This window comes from Acipenser ruthenus, chromosome 22 (assembly GCF_902713425.1).
Source record: "Acipenser ruthenus chromosome 22, fAciRut3.2 maternal haplotype, whole genome shotgun sequence".
Taxonomy (NCBI): domain Eukaryota; kingdom Metazoa; phylum Chordata; class Actinopteri; order Acipenseriformes; family Acipenseridae; genus Acipenser; species Acipenser ruthenus.
Genome location: NC_081210.1, coordinates 24,245,466 through 24,263,985, shown reverse-complemented (window position 1 = coordinate 24,263,985; position 18,520 = coordinate 24,245,466). Strand labels below are relative to the sequence as shown.

The following is an 18,520-nucleotide window of genomic DNA, read 5'->3' as shown; positions in this document are numbered from 1 at the left end:
AGATTTGATAGTCTTTAATTATGACGACAGGTTGTTCTCAAAGCTGTCGCAGTTTTCAATTTCCGCAACTAGCCATCAATATACAGTAGCAGCGCCCACAGAAAAAGAATGATGCATTATAATTAATTGAATAATGCATATATTCAACTGTCAGCTGCCCGTGTATCCATTTTACCGTATCTATTTATATATATATATATATATATATATATATATATATATATATATATATATATATATATATATATATATATATAAAAAAGCGGTAGCGCTAGCTTTTTAGTCAAACTACCCGAGTTGTTTGTCTTGATTAGACAGTGACTAATAGCGTCAATCTGAACTACCCTTTTTCTTAAGGTCCGTTAAACCAAACGCTCCTCTTGCCAGCTCACTCTGTGCCATGCGCACTCAACCGATGTCGGTCAGGTTCAGGAATCAATGTTATTTTCCCCAGGATATGATGCATTTATTCAATTTTTAAATGTTATTTTGAAAATGTATGTTATGTGATATAAGAAACATACATCAAATAGGCTTAATTGCAGTGATATATATAAACTGAACCTCGTGTTCCATTTTCGTAAATGCAAACTTGCTTATCGTGTTCGTATTAACTGTTAATTTAATATCCTGTTTAACTTGTTTGATTTCCTATAGGCCTAGTGTATATTTACCATTATGTTCCTGATATCACCCCCCCCCCCCCCCCCCCCCCCCCCCGTACATTTATGATTGTAATATTATCTTATGTGGATTGCAGCACGTGCACTCATGTTCTCTACTTCACAACAGCACGGCATTTCTATATTTCCTGTCAATTCCACATCGCTATACATTATACAGGTTCTAAATCCAAATTCATTTTATTCCGCCCATTCACTTCCTTGTGTTAACTGATAATTTCCCCTTGTGTTAAGAAGTGCTGTAAATAGAAGCGCAGTACTTTTGACTGCAGTCAAACTTCTCAATATTGTAAAGGCGAAAACGGGCTGCTTTACTGCTGCTGTGGGAAATGTTCACCTACAGCACTAAAAAGTGACAGAGGTCGTTGGTCGTGTTTAAATGCTGCTGTTTTTAAAATTTCACCTCGACGATGAACTGGAGCCCTGGTTATTCAACAACGCTACAAAGAGATGTAATGTAGCAAATGTATTTGATCTTCTAGTTTATTTTTATGAATTATTAAAACCGTTTAAGCTTGCCATTAAAACCCGAATCGAACAGCCTAACAGCTCCTCTCATAAACGCGGAGACTCACATTGATGTTACATTGCGCATATGCTTTGTTAACTCCACCTGTACAGAGTATAGCCTAAGGTGAGCGTGTATGCTGGGAGACAGAGAAGTTCAAACACTTTATATTTACCTCCCCCAAATGCAAATACAGTGTACAGCACCTGCAGCGGTTTCCCCCCCTTGTCTGCTCCGCTCACTGTCTGTAAAGCATGCTGTATTTGGCGGCGTGTGTCTTGCTGGATTCTGCAGTCGCCACTGTAACATCATTCACGTTAATGAATGTTGATGATCACTGCAAGACCAGTCACGCCAAAGCTCCTCGTGTTAAACATAATGTGATCGCACTGAGTGAAGCATTCGATTACTGGCACTGGGCATGGTCAGCGCATAATTAGAAGGGACGTTCTGAAGCAAGTATAGCGGACCTGCTACACGCACACACACACACTCACACACACGCACGACCGTAGGAGACAGAAGACAACCCTATGTGCTTCACTCATATTGCCACTGAGTAGACCACTTGTAGAGAAAAGCATACGTCTTTTCTGTTATTAACAGGTTATCTTGAAAAGTATCGTTTAGTTTTGCAGTATATTTTAATTCAATTTAAAAACTGACACTGTGGACTGGACGAACAAAACTGAGTACGCGCCTTCCTTGGACTAAAAGGAGAAGATAGGAGTATTTTGGATATAAAGCAGCGGTACAGTGGTGTTTAATTGGCGCTCTGGAATAATGGATTCGTAAATAATAATAATAATAATAATAATAATAATAATAATAATAATAATAATAATAATAGACAGTGTTAGGTGATGGGAAACTTCTTCAGACATTTCCCGGGATTGGATCAGTGTTCTCTCAACAGCTTTATCATGATCTTTTGGGGATGTGTGCTTCATGTATTGATTTCTGGTAAGTATTGTTCTTTATGTAGTTGTTGTTATTTTTAAAACTGACGCGAGTCGCAAAATATATGCTACGCCATGTGATTTGTCATGGAGCGATATTATTGTATTTGCTTATGATGAATACATGTCTCTGGTTACAATTCAAGTTTGGGAATTAATAACCGTGTAAGGGCTATCATATTGTTTCCGTCGCTATGCTGTTCTGTTGTTAGGAAAGCGGCTTGTTCATTGTGGTGTTATTTTGTTGCGTTTGGAAAGTACAAATGCGACTTTTTGACTTCAAGTAAAATCCAGTGAAAGTGCATTTCAGTGTTGGACTGCATGTGAGGAGCACACGGTGTCGTTTTACTGTATTGCACATTTTTATCGAACAACCAGACTGACCTTATTTTTAATGTTGGTCTTAATTTACAGGAAGTGTTAATGCGTGTGCATTTGGTAATATAGTCTGGAACGATCCCACGGGACATTCCAGTCAATTCTGCACACGCGGACACACTCTCACTGTATGAAAAAAGGCACGGCAAATAACTGGGGTATGCATCGCACAAATAACGGGAGTAAAGATGAACAAAAATAGCATAGACTATTTGTGCGCGCCTAGGGTTTTAATGGGTTTAATTATAGTTAAGTGTATTTGCTTCTAAAACAATCATTTACTTCATGAAAACGCTATATATATATATATATATATATATATATATATATATATATATATATATATATATATATATATATATATATATATATATATATATATATATATATAAACTTTACATGTAGCTATTATATATTGTGCTGATCCTATAGTGGTAGATAGGTTTTTTAGTGTATGCTGTTTTGTAGAAAATTGAAAACAAAGTATACTGCTGCTACTGCTACTACTACTACTACTACTACTAATAATAATAATAATAATAATAATAATAATAATAATAATGGAGAATAAAACAAAACAGCTCTTTACACCCAAAAATATACTGTAACATTACTGCAATATATTAAAGTATTCAGGACACAGTGTATGTGATGCGCTAAAATAAATACATTACAAAACATTAGTTATTAGCATTTAAAGCACTGCATTTAAAACTGGGTGAACACTACCTGCAATACTACTTTCCTCCACACGGGGGGGTACAGTAGCATCTCTACGTGCTTGATTTGTATCCATATGAACGATATGCATGTGTATGCAGATGGAAGATACACTGTAGATATGGTTTAATCAAAAGTCGTTCTAGGGCCACTATGGGCTACCAGGATGGCACTGATTTGATTGTAAATCTTCTGGAGAAATATGTGACAATTCCTCAAAGCAAAATCTACTTGGAGCCACTAATTTTGAGATTCTTCCTGGTGTGAAGCACCTGCCTAGCAGTCTGTCAGATCTACTGTCTTGCCCATTGTAACTGAGTCTACTTTACACCACACCATTATCGGCATATACAAAAAATGAGTGGTACATATGACGCTTTTGTGTGGATTCAGGTGTGTGTACCTTAATACTGACACATCAGAAATCTATCAGTAATCTATTATTCCTGTTCAGCAATAGAAAGTCTGGTAGGTAGCTGACCATGTCAGGAAGGCAGGAGTACCAAACCAATCAGATTAACTACCTAAGTCCTCTAATCAGGTCTCTATTGTGTGAAATTCTGAATAAAAAAAACCCTTCTAATCATGGAAACGTCTCTGCCACGGCCTTGGGGCATTGCGTTCTAGAACTATTGACAAGGAATGAAGGAACAGTTAGGCTTCGTCATTCTAAAATAAACAATAGGAATACAAGCTTTCTGATACTAAAGAAAGCGCACACTGTCACAGCTTACTGCACGAGCTGTAAAAAGTGGGAAGTAGCGTGGAAACAGTTAGGAGCCCCGTAAACAGCTTTACACCCAAAATTGAGCTTCTGGAGTAATCTATAAATCCTATTTTAACACATGAAATAATTGTATGTTGGAAGTAATCTTCTCGTTCTCATACTCAAATTTTTACCACACAAGCCAGAACTGATTGCACTGAGCAATTCGTTTGCAATTAACTTGTATTCGTTAACATGTATTATAGTTATAGCAAACAACCAACTAAGGAGTATTTAGGATCCCTTTAAATGAATAATAAATCAGAGCACAGTGAAATCATGATTCGCATGGTAAATCAATTATGGTCAACAGAGCATGGTATAAGCAATGTAAAAAAAAAAGCATTGTGTCTTCATTAAAATGGAATGTAAGCTTCTGCCCCTAATCATTACTGTTTTTGTTTGCTTAATGAGTCACTTCTGTCTGATTGCAGCATCCTGAAGCTCTTGATGTAGTCTCTAAATATTGCAGTTGTCTTCAAATGCCCAAATGTTCTTGGACTTCAATACAACTAACCCTTTACTCAAACAGAGCTCCATGCTGTAATCCCTGTGGTGGAGGAGCTTGCAGCATTAACCTCTGAAGTGCTGTGTTTTAAGCTGATAAAGCCTCAGGTTTGCATCATGAGCTCTTGGGGATTATTATTATTATTATTATTTATTTCTTAGCAGACGCCCTTATCCAGGGCGACTTACAATTGTTACAAGATATCACATTATTTTTACATACAATTACCCATTTATACAGTTGGGTTTTTACTGGAGCAATCTAGGTAAAGTACCTTGCTCAAGGGTACAGCAGCAGTGTCCCCTACCAGGGATTGAACCCACTACCCTCCGGTCAAGAGTCCGGAGCCCTAACCACTACTCCACACTGCTGCCCTATGCTGCAAATCCTGAGTGCTGCAAATCCTGAGTGTTTGAGAAATTGATAGCCCACATTAAGATTCCACATATGACAGGTATGCAGATAGTCATTTTCTGGAGGTTTCTACATTAGCGATGATCGCGGATGACAGTGAGAATCCTCTCTTCAGACAGTTCTTCATTGATTTCTGCCTCTCTAATGTCTGCAATGCTTGTAGGGGCTTTTGGGGATTTATAATTGCTCAGGTTGAAGCATGATGGCCATAACATAAAAACATCTTAAAATCGCATGCCACTTTATAGAACCTAGAGTGTTTTAATTGAGGTAATTGGAAACTGAAGCCCACAATGACATTCCTCTGGAGGCGCAAGTACTACAGTAAGTTAAAACACCCTCAGTGTCTCCAGCTTTGTAAAAGGCAGTAGTCTCACAGGTAGCGTCCAAAGAGGTGGGGACTGTTTCAAGCTGTCCGGCTGCCTCACGTTCTTGCATTCACTGGTTTGTAGTTACCTGCGTCAAACAAGCATCTGTCACCTTCTAACACTGCCTGAAGTGGCCTTGAGACACCTTCATGGTTAGATTGTGTGGTGTTGACACAATGCAGCCTGCAGATACTGCCGTAGCCATAATAATACTGCAGATCCTCAGATCTTTCCTAAGGAAAGAGATTAGAGGTTTTATTTTATTTTATTATTCTAGCCTACTGTTGAATAACGTGGCGTTTGGTTTACGAAGGTACAGTTGCCATATGTTTTATGTCTTGCTTTGGCAAGCAACTCAGCTGGGTCATGCTGCAGAACACAATAACACACCTAATCTCATTGCCTTAAAAAAATGCTGAATCACTTTTGTCCCACAAAAAAAAAAAAAACTTCAGAAATGTATGCAAAAAAAAAAAAAAGTTTTTCAAAATAGGTTGCTATAGAAACCAACACATTTGGCATTCGCTAAACCTTCAAAATGTTCCCCAAATCCTTCCCAATAGAAAGCTATTGATTTGAGAGTTGCACTGAAAAATATTTCCATTTGCAGATACAGTAAGATAGAGCAGTATGACTTATTTAGTAGAGCCACAAGCAAGATACCGCTGTGGGTCAGACAGACCATAAATAAGAATAGTTCATCATATTCTATGGTTTCATCTTTTCTAGGGAGAGTGATCCCTTTGTTTATGTGTAACCTTTCTGTGAACGGATATACCTAAGAGAGAGCGAGTGGGGATCTATACACCTCCAGTGTGACTTTGTATGCATTGGTAACTACCAGGTTTGCATCAAACATTTCCACAGAATTCTCTTACCACAGGGAAAAATAATTTTAACCTGGCATTTAGCTATCTTTCAAGCATGTCCTTTTTTTTAATTGGGGTAGTTTTAGAAAAGAGAGACATTTTTTCTGAAAAAATCCAATTCAGAGAGATGTTATATATAGTGTATGCATAATTGATTTTTTATGTAGATATTTCAATTTAAGCTGCTGCTTCATAGTGCTAAATACTGAAAATATAACTATGGGCATATAAAATATAATGTCAAGGAACATGCTATATGGCTCTACATCGGAGCACAGCAATAGCAATATCTGCAGTTTAAATTCACTGTAACTATCATAGTGCAGACTAATGCATCTTCCTCACTAATTACACAATCAGCTGTGCAGTCCCAGTACTGTGTTCTAGTCTTATGCTGAAAGACAGCGGAAATTCATAAATAGTTAAACCCCAACTGAACAAAGTCATGGTGATTTTCATTTGTCCAGCTACAATATCCAGAAGCATCTTATAAAAGTGTGCATTAATAACACTGTGTAACAATTTTTTATTTATTTTTTGGTTCCTGGGTAGTAAGTGTTATTTCCTAATTGCTTATGCCTCAAAAGTATAGAAAATGGCTATTATTCCCCACAAACTTTGCTTTTGTGACCAGGACAGTGATATTTTGAAATGTACCTATTTTCCAGAACATTCCAGATAGATTCAGTGCTGGGTGAAATAAATGTATTTTTGTAGGATGGTACAGAGGGGAAAAGAGAGCCATGAAGTTCACTATCCCAAGAATTTGGCGGGAACCCACTGACCACTCAAGCAACTGCTACTTCTGCATGGTGGACCCTTCCAAACGTCAGACTGGCAAGAATGCACCTGCTATCATGTATCCGGACCTTCCTTCATCCATCGCCCTGGTGCCACACTACCATGAGCTCCCTGTACCCACTCCTCCGGAGAGAGAGCAGCCGTCTTTAGAAGAGAGCAGCAAGTCAGAGAGCGAGGAAGACGTTGTAGATCCAGATGACAATTTCAGAGGTGGAGCTGAGGAGAGAAACCCATACTACCCCAACCAAAAAGACCTCAACGACTTGATTAGAGATCTTGGTCTCACCAAGTCCAATGCCGAGCTTTTGACGTCTAGGCTCAAGCAGTGGAACTTGTTGGATGAAAGTGTGCAAGTCACAGATCAGAGGAAGCGTCACCAACCTTTTTCCAGCTTCTTCACCCGTCAAGATGGGCTCTGCTTCTGCCACAATGTGACCAGTCTGTTCGAGGCAATCGGAATCGCCTGTAACCAGAATGAGTGGCGCCTCTTCATTGACAGCTCATCCAGGAGCCTCAAAGCCGTGCTGCTCCATAATGCTAACAAGTACCTGTCTCTTCCCCTGGCTCACTCGGTGCACCTCAAAGAGGATTACAACTGCATCAAGACCTTGCTGGACGCCTTGAAGTATGATGAGTACGGCTGGGAGGTCATAGGAGACTTCAAAATGGTGGCATTCCTGATGGGTCTCCAAGGCGGTTTTACCAAGTTTCCCTGCTATCTTTGCCTTTGGGACAGCAGGGACACCAAGGCGCACTACCACAGGCGGGACTGGCCACAGCGGACTGAGTTCTCTGTGGGGAGGAACAACGTCAAGTGGGAGCCACTGGTGGACCCCCGGAAGGTGATGATGCCACCACTGCACATCAAATTGGGCCTTATGAAACAATTTGTCAGAGCTCTAGATAAGGAGTCGGCAGCCTTCAAGTACCTTCAAGACGTCTTCCCTAAGCTGTCTGAGGCAAAGGTCAAAGCTGGTGTCTTCGTCGGACCACAGATAAAGAAGATCCTGGAGTGCAATGAATTCCCCAAGAAGCTCACTAGTAAGGAGAAAGCGGCTTGGAACAGCTTTGTCGCAGTGGTTCGGGGCTGCCTGGGCAATCAAGGCCGAAAACTATGTGGAGCTGGTTGAGACTCTGGTGAAGAACTACGGCACAATGGGCTGTAGGATGTCCCTCAAAGTCCATATCCTTGATGCTCATCTTGATAAATTCAAGGAGAACATAGGAGCGTACTCGGAGGAGCAAGGCGAGCACTTCCACCAGGATATACTGGACTTTGAACGCTGCTACCAAGGACAGTATAACGAGACTACATTTGGGGGCTGATTCGTGAAAGTGATTTACAGTATAATTGTAAATCTTGAAAAACTACTCACTTCTAAATCTTTTGTAGTCATTTTGTATTACTTTAGTATAAATACATGTTAATTTTGATTCATATGTTGTTTTTTTCTGACTTTATGTGAACGAAAAGACACAAATTCGCCTGTTTTCTCATTGGAAATAGGTAAATTTCAAAATATCACTGTCCTGGTCACAAAAGCAAAGTTTGTGGGGAATAATAGCCATTTTCTATACTTTTCAGGCAATAACACTTACTACCCAGGAACAAAAATTGTGTTACATAGTGTAATGTATGGAAAGTGGGATATATTATAGGAAGTATGCTCTCTGGGCCAGCTAATTAAATGTGCATTAGTTTTCTGGACACAGTACAAAATAATTGTTTAAATGCCACTTAAAGGCATAGTGCTGGGGATAATGTAATGTCCCTTTCATTTACCTGACCCACAGCATGTATTAAGTGGAGTCCAAGAAGGAAATAATGACCCTTATAGAAGTTTCCCATAGGAAAAACTTAGCAAAGTGTAATAAAGCACAGTGAAAGCATGATAAAGCACAAAGCGGTATGATAAAGCATATTAAAAAAACATGGCAAACCAGGATAAACTGTAGTAAATGCATGGTATAACTGTGGGAAAAGCATGGTATAAAGTGAAGTGCAAAAAATACTGGGAACAGTGAAAATGATACCTGCATAAAGCTGACAAATAGTAAAACCTTTAACTGTTTTGTTTGACACATTTCTGTCCGCCTCTCACCCCGACCCCTAGGCAGCCTGCAGGCGGGTCACAACGGGTTCCATCACGACTGCGTGGAGGCAGAGCGGCTCTGTGTGTCTGATCGCATGTGCAACAGCAGTTACCGGGTGCTGGAGTACTGCGCGGCTGAGGAGGCAGTCTCTCCCCTCGGCCCGGAGGCCAGGAAGGAGTGCCTGACTGCCGAAGCCGCTCTGGCCCAAAGCCCCCTGCTCCGTTGTAAATGTCACCGTGGAAACAGGAGGGAGGAGCACTGCCTCACAGTGTACTGGACAGTTCGCTTCTCAAACAGTAAGGCTCGCACCCTCGTTTGCATCGACGTCTTTATAGGGAAATAATCCCTCTGCAAGAAGTATAGTTACCATGTAGTTACTATGGTAACGTCTTTTGTAAGTACACTGTAATAAACATGTAGTTATTCTTGTGTAATTACATGTGTAATTATTGCCTCTAAAATAAATAATCTAAATGGTAATACATAGCATTATCTACTGTAGATAGCTATAAAAAAAGTGATGTGAAAAACTTTAAAAGCACTCAATCATAAGATATTTAGCAGTATCGGTACTGAAGGAATATTTTGAACGGGTGTTTTGCCAGAGTATTTTGTGTTATAAGTAACACAGCAGGATGTGGTCAAGAGCAATTGGACTGTTGGCTCTCACATTCCAAACCTGTTCAGCAGGAGAAGACTGTCCTGTGTGGGGTCTTGTTCTTATCAGGGCAGGCTCATGGAGCAAAAGCCTGTGTGTTCAAGCCTGTCAGGCCTGAGGCATCTACTTAAACACAGTCGATATTAAATCTATGTTTATATGTACATAAAGGTAATTCACAATGACTTGGTGTTAAGTGCCTTGTACATTTTAGATGGGCATGGATTTGCTAGAGAACCCAGTGTGTATATGTATATATATAGCCATGTTCTCATATAGGACAAGGTTTGACCAGTGAGATCTGGTGGAGAAATCTGACCAGTCAGGGGTTATAGACTTCATCCAACTTCCACCAGCATTTACCAACAGATCCACAACAGTACAATACCTTTCTTGTGTGATTTATTGAACACATTCTGTATTGTGGATTGGTTAGCGTGCTAAATCCCCTGTGTTTCTGTTCCCAGGTTATTATGAGTTGGAGTCCTCTCCCTATGAAGATCTAGAAACAGACCAGATGTGGGCCATTCAGAACTCCAGACTAGCAGCAATTGTTTCAGGTAAGAAAGAAAAACAGCCTTGCCACTACCAGAAACAACATGCCTGCCCACAGGCTGGATGAAAACTGATATTAGTATATGTTAATACAGTTAATGAGAAGATGTAGGGATCAGAAGTCGATGTTGGTAATTAGCCTGTAACCACCAGCCCTACCTAAGCCTTGGGCTAACAGGAGAGGCTGCAGACTAATGAACCAGCTACTTGTTTTAGATCTCAAGGACAATGGTCACAGGTTTACACAAAAGAGCCTGTATGAGACAGATTGCGATCCTAATAAGGATATCCATTACCTTTCTATGGTCCACTGGCTTGGGAATCAAACAACTGCTCCCAGTGTGTGTGAGCGTGGACTGTGAACCCAGTCCTCTGCCAGTTAGCCATTAGGAAGAGCCTCCAGCTATCAGCCACTTTCGGTGCCAAAAATCAGCAGCTCAGTCACCACACTAGATGTGACTATCCTGCTTCAGAGTCCTGCGATGACCTGCCTTAGGTCACAAGGCATACAGTCATGTTCAATGTCAGGTTAAAAAGCTAGATCTTTCCTTGCTTTAAAATACAGTCAAGTACACCACGCAACCCTCTGGGACATATTTCCAAATCTACTAATGTTACAAAACTAAAGATTTTTTTTCTTCTCATTTTGTTACATTGATAAAAGACTGGAGTAAAGTCTTTGAGAACACTCAGGGCTCTTGCTAGTTTAGAGCCTGACTGTCCCCTGCTCTTTTCTCAGGCTCCAGTATTGTGACGGAATGGGATAACCCGTGTCTGGAGGCTGCACAGGCCTGCGGTCTGTATGAGAAGTGTGGAAACCTGCGCTCTGAGTACGTGCTGGCCTGCACCAAGCGGGTCAGCGGCACTGACACCTGCAACCGGCAGAAATGTCACAAAGCTCTCCGGCGCTTCCTGGACCGCGTGCCCGAGGAGTACAGCTTTGCCGTTCTCTTCTGCCAGTGCAGCAACGCCCTGTGTGGAGAGCGCCGCCGCATGGCCATCGTGCCCTCCTGCTCCTTCGAGGAGAAGGAGAAACCCAACTGTCTCTACCTGCAGCAGATCTGCTTGAAGGACGAGCTGTGCAAGTGAGTGAGCAGCCGGCACGGTGCTGTTTCATTTGGGGCAGCAAGTGTGGGAGGCAAGAGGGTCAGTGCTTGAACTGTTTTAAACAAATCACCTGGATCGACATGCAAATAGCAAGCTTTGTAGACAACACAAAATTGAAATGGACCTTGCAGATGTTGCAGACTCAGCACTAACAGTACCTCAGTAATATTAAAAACGCAAGTGTTCTGTTATGTAGCCAAGTGTGGAGGGAGCTGAGAGAAGCTGTCTCTGTCCTGTTCACACTAGCTGGGTCCTATTTCGCCACAGTTTCACAGCCAAAGCTGAGTTTTATAGTGTTAATGACAGTGTTGTTCTTTCCTTCTCTTATCCCAGGTCCAGGCTGGCTGATTTTCATTCCAAATGTCAGCCGTCCCCAATCTCCACAACAGGCTGCCTGAGAGAGAACGGAGCCGCCTGTCTCAAGTCTTACTCAGGACTGATCGGTAAAAGACTTCTCAGTGTTCTGTCTTTAATTCCCTCCGAAAGGTTTTCTGTGGTACACCATCACAAAAGCACAGCCTGGTATAGGAAAGCATGGTAAAGCAGCAACAACAAATGCAAGTAAATGTATGGTTCTGTAAGCATGGCCACCACACTCTCACACACAGGTGCTCACCCACATACCCATGCACCCATGTGCCGAGCCTCTGCTGTGTCACAATATAAGGTTCACCTCCTTCAGTTAGCTTTGCTTAGTTTAGTTTTCTGTTGCTTTACTCCCTAGAGCAGGGGCACTTCTATCTCCTCCATTCTATTCCATTGCAAGGGTGTGTTAAGTAACCGTGCTGCTCTAAGAGTGCACATGTTTCCTTTGTTAATAATACAATTGTTGATGCTGACTCATTGGAGTTGTTTTAGACCCAACTTGACAGAGTTTTGGGATCAGTCACCTACTAATAACTAATTTCCCTTGATCAGAAACGCTCTTATGTTCTTTTATGTTCCGGATTATTTCATTGATGAAATATTTAAGTAACAGATTGGAAAAAGCTTCTACAGTGAAACAGAATGGAAGAGTGTCTTGTGCCCTCCTTCTTCAGTGTGGTGCACTGCTGTCGCTGGTAGCTAACAACTGTGGTTCTGGGCTCTAATACTGACCCATAATTTAATTGGACAGGCAAGAAAGAAAAAAAAAGACTCTTGTTAGGTATACTTGGAAAGCCCAACATGATAAATGCTGGAGCATGTTTGAAGGTAAAACGTTTGTTTGTTTGTTATTTTTTATTTTCATTTTGGCAGCTATCAGCCCTTCATCCAAACACGACTTTTGCTTTTGGACTGACTTCAGTCTGTCCCAATTAAGACCCAACTGTTGATCCATCTGTCTAAACGGCAAACAACCAAAGTGCAGCAGAGCAGAAGGGCTTCTGGGATTGCTGTGTCTGCCAGTTCTGCCTTCCTGCAGAGAAAGCTGTTGGAAATTTAAAAAAATCTGTTTAGCGAGACGTGTGCCTTTTTGAGATTTAATACAAATTCCACATCCAATGGTATTTGTCTCTGTGGCAATATGCCCCGCCCCTGTGTGCATTTCTGTGTTATATGTTGTATGTTGCGTGTGTTAATGTTGGTGTATAGAGATGGCTGCACGGGATATAAATGGGTGTGTGCAGCACGAGTTATTTAAGATGTATAATTGTATTTAGGCACGGGATTGCACATCACTTCACGTACATTTAAAGTATTTAATATGTGAGCACGAGGTTGCACGTAATTAATTCACGTGCTGGGATTCAAGTGAATAATTAATTAGTAATTGAATCCCAGCACAACAGTATATATAGATGCACGTTTGACTCACTCGGGGTTGGGTGTTCGTGAGTGGAGAACGGGTGTGGAGAGGAGAAAGGAAAATAGACGAAAATAATAATAATAAGTAGTTGTTTGTACTCACCGTGTTTGTCTGTATAGTCTGTTTTGTTTGTCTCTTTATTTTGGCCTCAAGTGCCGTGTCCTGTTTTGTGTTCAAACCTTTTATTTTCTGTTCTGTTTATTTATTAAATGCTGAGCGAGACCATTCGCTCAGCTCCACCAAACTCCACCTCTCTCTTGTTGTTTAATTTCCTGGCTCTGGTCTGACGCCACCCACTCCGGCCGTCTTTGTGACAGTCTCATTTTAAGTTTTTACACTGGGATTTACAGAGAAGTTTAGAATATTGCTGCTATTCTACAGTTAGAACCAATGTAACTGGGGAATTTAAGTAATAATCATGTTATTTCTATGATAGTCTGTTTATGGCAGTATTTAAAACTGCTACACAATTATAGTTGTACATGCATTGACAATTGGTTCTGTCTATCAAGGAATATAAGGGCAATGCTTTTTTATCTGCTTGTGAAAAAAGGCTAATTAAACTGGACCACTGCTGTCACAGATGCAAGGTGTAAACATCACTCAGACGGGCTGGTGCTGGTGTTGGCAATGCAATCTGTTATCTTTCTTTCGACAACATCTGTTTATGTTAGCAGGGGAAATTCCAAATTTATCAGCTATTGTCAGTTAATGGCACGCAATTCACAACGTGATTGGCTAATTACCTGCAGGAGACTTCACCAGAAGTAGCTAGCAGCAATATACCAGCGCCCCACATCTATTTTAAGGAAGAAAGTACAGTTTGGTCCCACAGATGGAAAAATACAAATGCTTATTCCAGATCCATATAATAGCATAAACACACTATCAGGGAACCAACTAGTCCAATAAATCCAATAACACATAATAAAATAAAATAAAGATGCACCATCTATTTTGAGTATTTTACCAGACTGATGTAATGCATAACAATTATAAAGTGACAGCAGTGTGTTCAACATATAATCTATAATGCTCTGTGTCGTAGCTTGTGTCTGTCTGGTGAAATCTGAAGCCACTTCAAAACACAGTCAGCTTCTGCTCAAGACCTGGTGCTGAAGGCTTTGCAGATTGATAACAATGTATTGCTGCTGGGTGGATCTGGCCAGGGAAATATGTGAGCAATAAGGTTTTGATGAAGAAACTGTTTCTCCTGTTTCTCTCCCAGGAACCATCATGACCCCAAACTACCAGAGCAACAGCAGCTCTGAGGTGTCTCAGTGGTGCTCCTGTGAGGGGAGTGGCAACAAGCAGCAGGAGTGTGACAAGATCCTTACGATGTTCACCCAGAACATCTGCCTTGGTGAGAAGCGCATTATAACAGCAACAGCAAGTACCGTGTCTGTAGCACCCATATCCACTCTCTCGAGTAAACCAGAGTGAACAGCATGCATCGTCCATGTATGTCTTCTCCATTCTCTCGAGTAAACCAGAGTGAACAGCATGCATCGTCCATGTATGTCTTCTCCATTCACCTGCCGCAAAGCAGCCATGTATAAAAATACGTCATATTAAAAGACATACAGCTACCATTTCAAGAGATGTTTACCCCTTCCCCCTTTACTTTTTTAAAATTTGATTTGCAATCATTCTAACTGGTTACGTTTTGTTGCTTGAATATTGATTTTGTGAACTCTTGTGACACTTTACCAAGACTGAAGCCAGTCAGTCAAAGCAACATACAAAAATGATCAAAACCCTCAATGCTAGAGCAACAGAACACTGAAACGTTTATAATTCTAAACATCGTAGAAAAGCGTTATTTCTAGACCTTTGTTTTGAATAGGCTTTTAAAGTATATGAGAAATCCCCAATATGTTTTCTCTTGTTTGGTGTGCAGTGAATTCCATTGGTGCGCTGACCAGCACAGCTCAATACGCACTTGAGGGCACCCAGCCCTCGGTGAGACCCTCTCAGCACTACCAGCACGATGATGGCAACGCTATAGTCGAGATAGGAAAGGTACATGTCAACGCATATCACATGACTTCAGAAGGCAGGGGGGGACTATGGAATGAGTGTAGGGGAAGGAAGGGGGTTTGATGGTTGGAGTTTAATGGAATAAAATAAACTGGTGAGTCTAAAAAGACTTGCCATTGGGGATGATTTTCAGTGTAAATTTCTAAAGTTTCATAATGAGGAAAAAAAAAACACCTGTTAAAGTTACAGAACTAGAAATGAAGTAAGTATGTTGGTTATTGTGCAATTTGTGATGAAAAGGTTAAGTTTTAATGGTTATTTTACCATTGGAATATAAAGCTCTATGAGTGTACTAGTCCGGCTCATTCCTGTGGTTGCAACTACTGGATGATCGCCACATGTAACAGCAGTTTGAAGGTTTGGGAAACATTTTTTCTTGTCAGGCGCTTGTCTTGCTGACAAGTTTCCCACAGATGCTGCTGCTCCGCCTTTCTGAAAAGGCACAAGGAAAGAATTTGCCTGCAGGCCAGCGAGCGGCACGGCATCAGTCAGGCACCATTAATATTCATGCCCATCTGTCTCTTGCCCGTAGGTAGACAAGAGGGAAGGCAACCAGGGAAGCTTTGAAGGAATTCAGCTTATTTCGGAGAAAGCCACGGTGTCTAACGTCCAGTCAGGAGCGGGGCAGCTGTGGCTGTCAGGAACGCTGGTTCTTTGCACTTTGCTGCTCCAGGGAGCTCTCCTGCTCCTGTGGCTGTGAAGAGGAGGAGCCAGAAAATGGACCCAACCCTTACAAATAAGAACATTCTGCACTGTTCAGAATTGGGGAATTCTTCTCCCAGCCCCTCCCCCCTTCCTGCCTTCCTCCTCCAACCACATTGGCACAGCAACACTTTAAAATAATGGTTGCAAATCCACAGGAATGCTATTGGATTAGCTTTTACGCCAATGGCAATCCATTGAAATCAATGCAATTGTGTGGCCTTTGTTTTATCACATGGCTCCAACAAAAAAATCAACCAAAATAAATGTAATTTCACAAATAAACCTGATCTACAGTGTGGAGTATGGCCCACTGTGTTGTAATCATGGTAGAAATGGTTATGTGTGTTGTTTTATATTTTTTTCAGGGGGTCCCCTTAGAAGTTTAAAAAATAAGAAAGTAAAAACAGTAACCGTTGCAGAACAGAACAGAGCCGGCAGTCTTTGTGAGCTGCTTGCTGGAGCCATCGGAAGGTTAAAAAGCAGATCAATTGTGAGGCTGTCAAACATCATCATAATGGGTTTCTTCCTGGTGATATCAGACGCTGTTAAAGGGGGGGATAGAGCAGATGTAAGAGACTGGTTTCCAAGATGAATGATGGGTTACTTTGAATGCTCCCTGCCTCCTGGAAGAGCTACCATTATATTTCATTTGCTTACATCATATTAAACTAAAGGACAGCTTGCAGCTGCTGAATTTGTGTTTCAAGGCAGAATTTAGTTGTGTGATTATTTCCTCAACATTCTGACAGAATGTTTTACACATGTTCAGACCTTTACCATTTTGATTCTCCGTACTGTTTTTGTTGTTAAAATGACCTCTTGTCAATGACTACCAGGGGCTATATAATCATGCAGCATCCTCCTGCCAGTAAATACATTGAAGTGCTGTGCATTTACTGCCCCTTGTGTTAAAAGAAGGATGGTTGTTGCAGCTATGCCTTTCATCCTTACCCGATTAAACGGTTTAGCCAAACAAATTCAGCAGTGCAATGAGTTTCTTTACAGTTTTGCTTGTGATCAGCAGCAAATCAGAGAGGTGTTTTTCCTGCAATATAATACATAGCAGTATATGTACTCAATGTATCCGCCCCCCTACTTTCCCATTGCAGTTCCCCTACAGATTATTGCAGAAGCACATGCCAGCTGTTCATACTGATATTGCTAAACAGGTGATGTATGGTCCTGCAGGTACTGTACCCATATTCTCTAATGAAGCAAATCAATGTGTTTGTGTAAGAGAATGAGGTTTCGGAATGTGCTGAACTAAAAGGTATTGCGTAGGGTGCTGAAGAAATGATGCATTAAATTAATGCACAAGTGTATTGAGACTGGTTAGAAAGACTTTTATGGAAATGGATAGTGTTGTTTTTAGGGTTTAAAAAGAAAGTTGCATGCACAAGCTTGTGAAGTCCCCACTTCTGCATTTCTTGCAATTGTGCTTTGGGCCTGTAAATTTGTAATCTAATTTAAACTGTATCCGCGACACCTTTCCAAACTCTATGTTGTACTCAGACAATTGCTGTATTTTTGTAAATATACCGCATATATCCCGCTAACATTTTAATGTAACAATAAGCTCAATTTGGAACAGGCTAATGAAAAGGAGTATTTTGCTCTTTTAGTTTCTCTTTGTTGTTAAGTACTTGCATTTAGATTGTGTCTGTTTTGTTTTATCAGCGTAGGAAATAACACCATCAATAAAAATAAACGACATTTCTTTATCCATTGAGTATTCCTTTATTGAATAAGAATATTTGATTGTAAATCAAATGTATCTCTCTTTCTCTCATCTGTCTGTTTTTTTGTTTTGATTGGTATAGTAATTGTTGTTCAGTATTGTGCAAACCGTTTATCTAATTAACTAATTAACTGCATGAAGGCTGCTGTCATCTTAATTTAGTCATGGAAACACATACAGCATAAAGTCCAATTTGCAACATATTCTGTTTTTCATTCAGGTATTTATTTGTGTTCCTTAATCTGTTTCTTCTCTTTGAACAAACACAAGCCTATAGGAAACCTATGCTGGCAATTTCCACAAAGCCCAGTTTTGATCATAGTGGAATTAGCATTGGGTTAAGAAAACTAACACCTATGTACTAATTCACTGCCCCGAGTAGTGTTGGGAATGCTGGTACGAAAAAAATCTGATTCCCATGCAGAGATGAAAGGGACATTAAAGAAAAGTGCACTAATTGAACTTCTCTGACTAATGATAATGATGTTGAAGAGGGCAGCTCCACCGGGCACAGTGAGTGATAGAACATGCATGTATGATGTGCAGATGTTTCAAACAAAGGAAACAGGTACAGTAGGTGCATCATGCTTCAGTTTACCTCCTTGCCCAGACCTGCTAACATGCCAGGATAAAAACAACAAAGCAACTACCTACCTGCATGTTTAATAGAAAAAAAACACTGTGATAAATAGTTCTTGCACTGAAGGATTATTGTCTTACAAAAGAAACCTTGCAAATAAAAGAAGAGGAGGAGAATTGTGTTGTAGTGATGAAAAATATATTATAAACGGTGGTCTTTTTGTTTTTAAAGTGCAGAGTGCAATGCACTGCATATCAACCATCATTGTTTTTAACCCCTT

The 18,520-nt window shown here is 40.6% G+C and overlaps 1 protein-coding gene across 1 annotated transcript; it reads left to right on the top strand.

The window, feature by feature from the left end:
• The first annotated feature begins 1,457 nt into the window (after positions 1–1,457).
• On the top strand, positions 1,458–17,643 carry LOC117431266 (GDNF family receptor alpha-4-like). The gene is made up of 8 exons (XM_034908400.2): positions 1,458–2,154; positions 9,089–9,364; positions 10,194–10,286; positions 11,021–11,366; positions 11,722–11,831; positions 14,406–14,540; positions 15,078–15,199; positions 15,750–17,643. Exons 1-8 carry the CDS (start codon positions 2,055–2,057, stop codon positions 15,915–15,917), a joined length of 1,350 nt encoding a protein of 449 aa, XP_034764291.2. The 5' UTR covers positions 1,458–2,054; the 3' UTR covers positions 15,918–17,643.
• The last annotated feature ends 877 nt before the right edge of the window (positions 17,644–18,520 follow it).

Excerpts from the sequence above, each read along its gene's own strand:
- LOC117431266 (XM_034908400.2), top strand. The coding sequence starts at position 2,055 with ATGGGAAACTTCTTCAGACATTTCCCGGGATTGGATCAGTGTTCTCTC. Across the intron at positions 9,365-10,193 it reads GACAGTTCGCTTCTCAAACA|GTTATTATGAGTTGGAGTCC; the intron begins GTAAGGCTCGCA and ends TTCTGTTCCCAG. Across the intron at positions 11,832-14,405 it reads GTCTTACTCAGGACTGATCG|GAACCATCATGACCCCAAAC; the intron begins GTAAAAGACTTC and ends TTTCTCTCCCAG.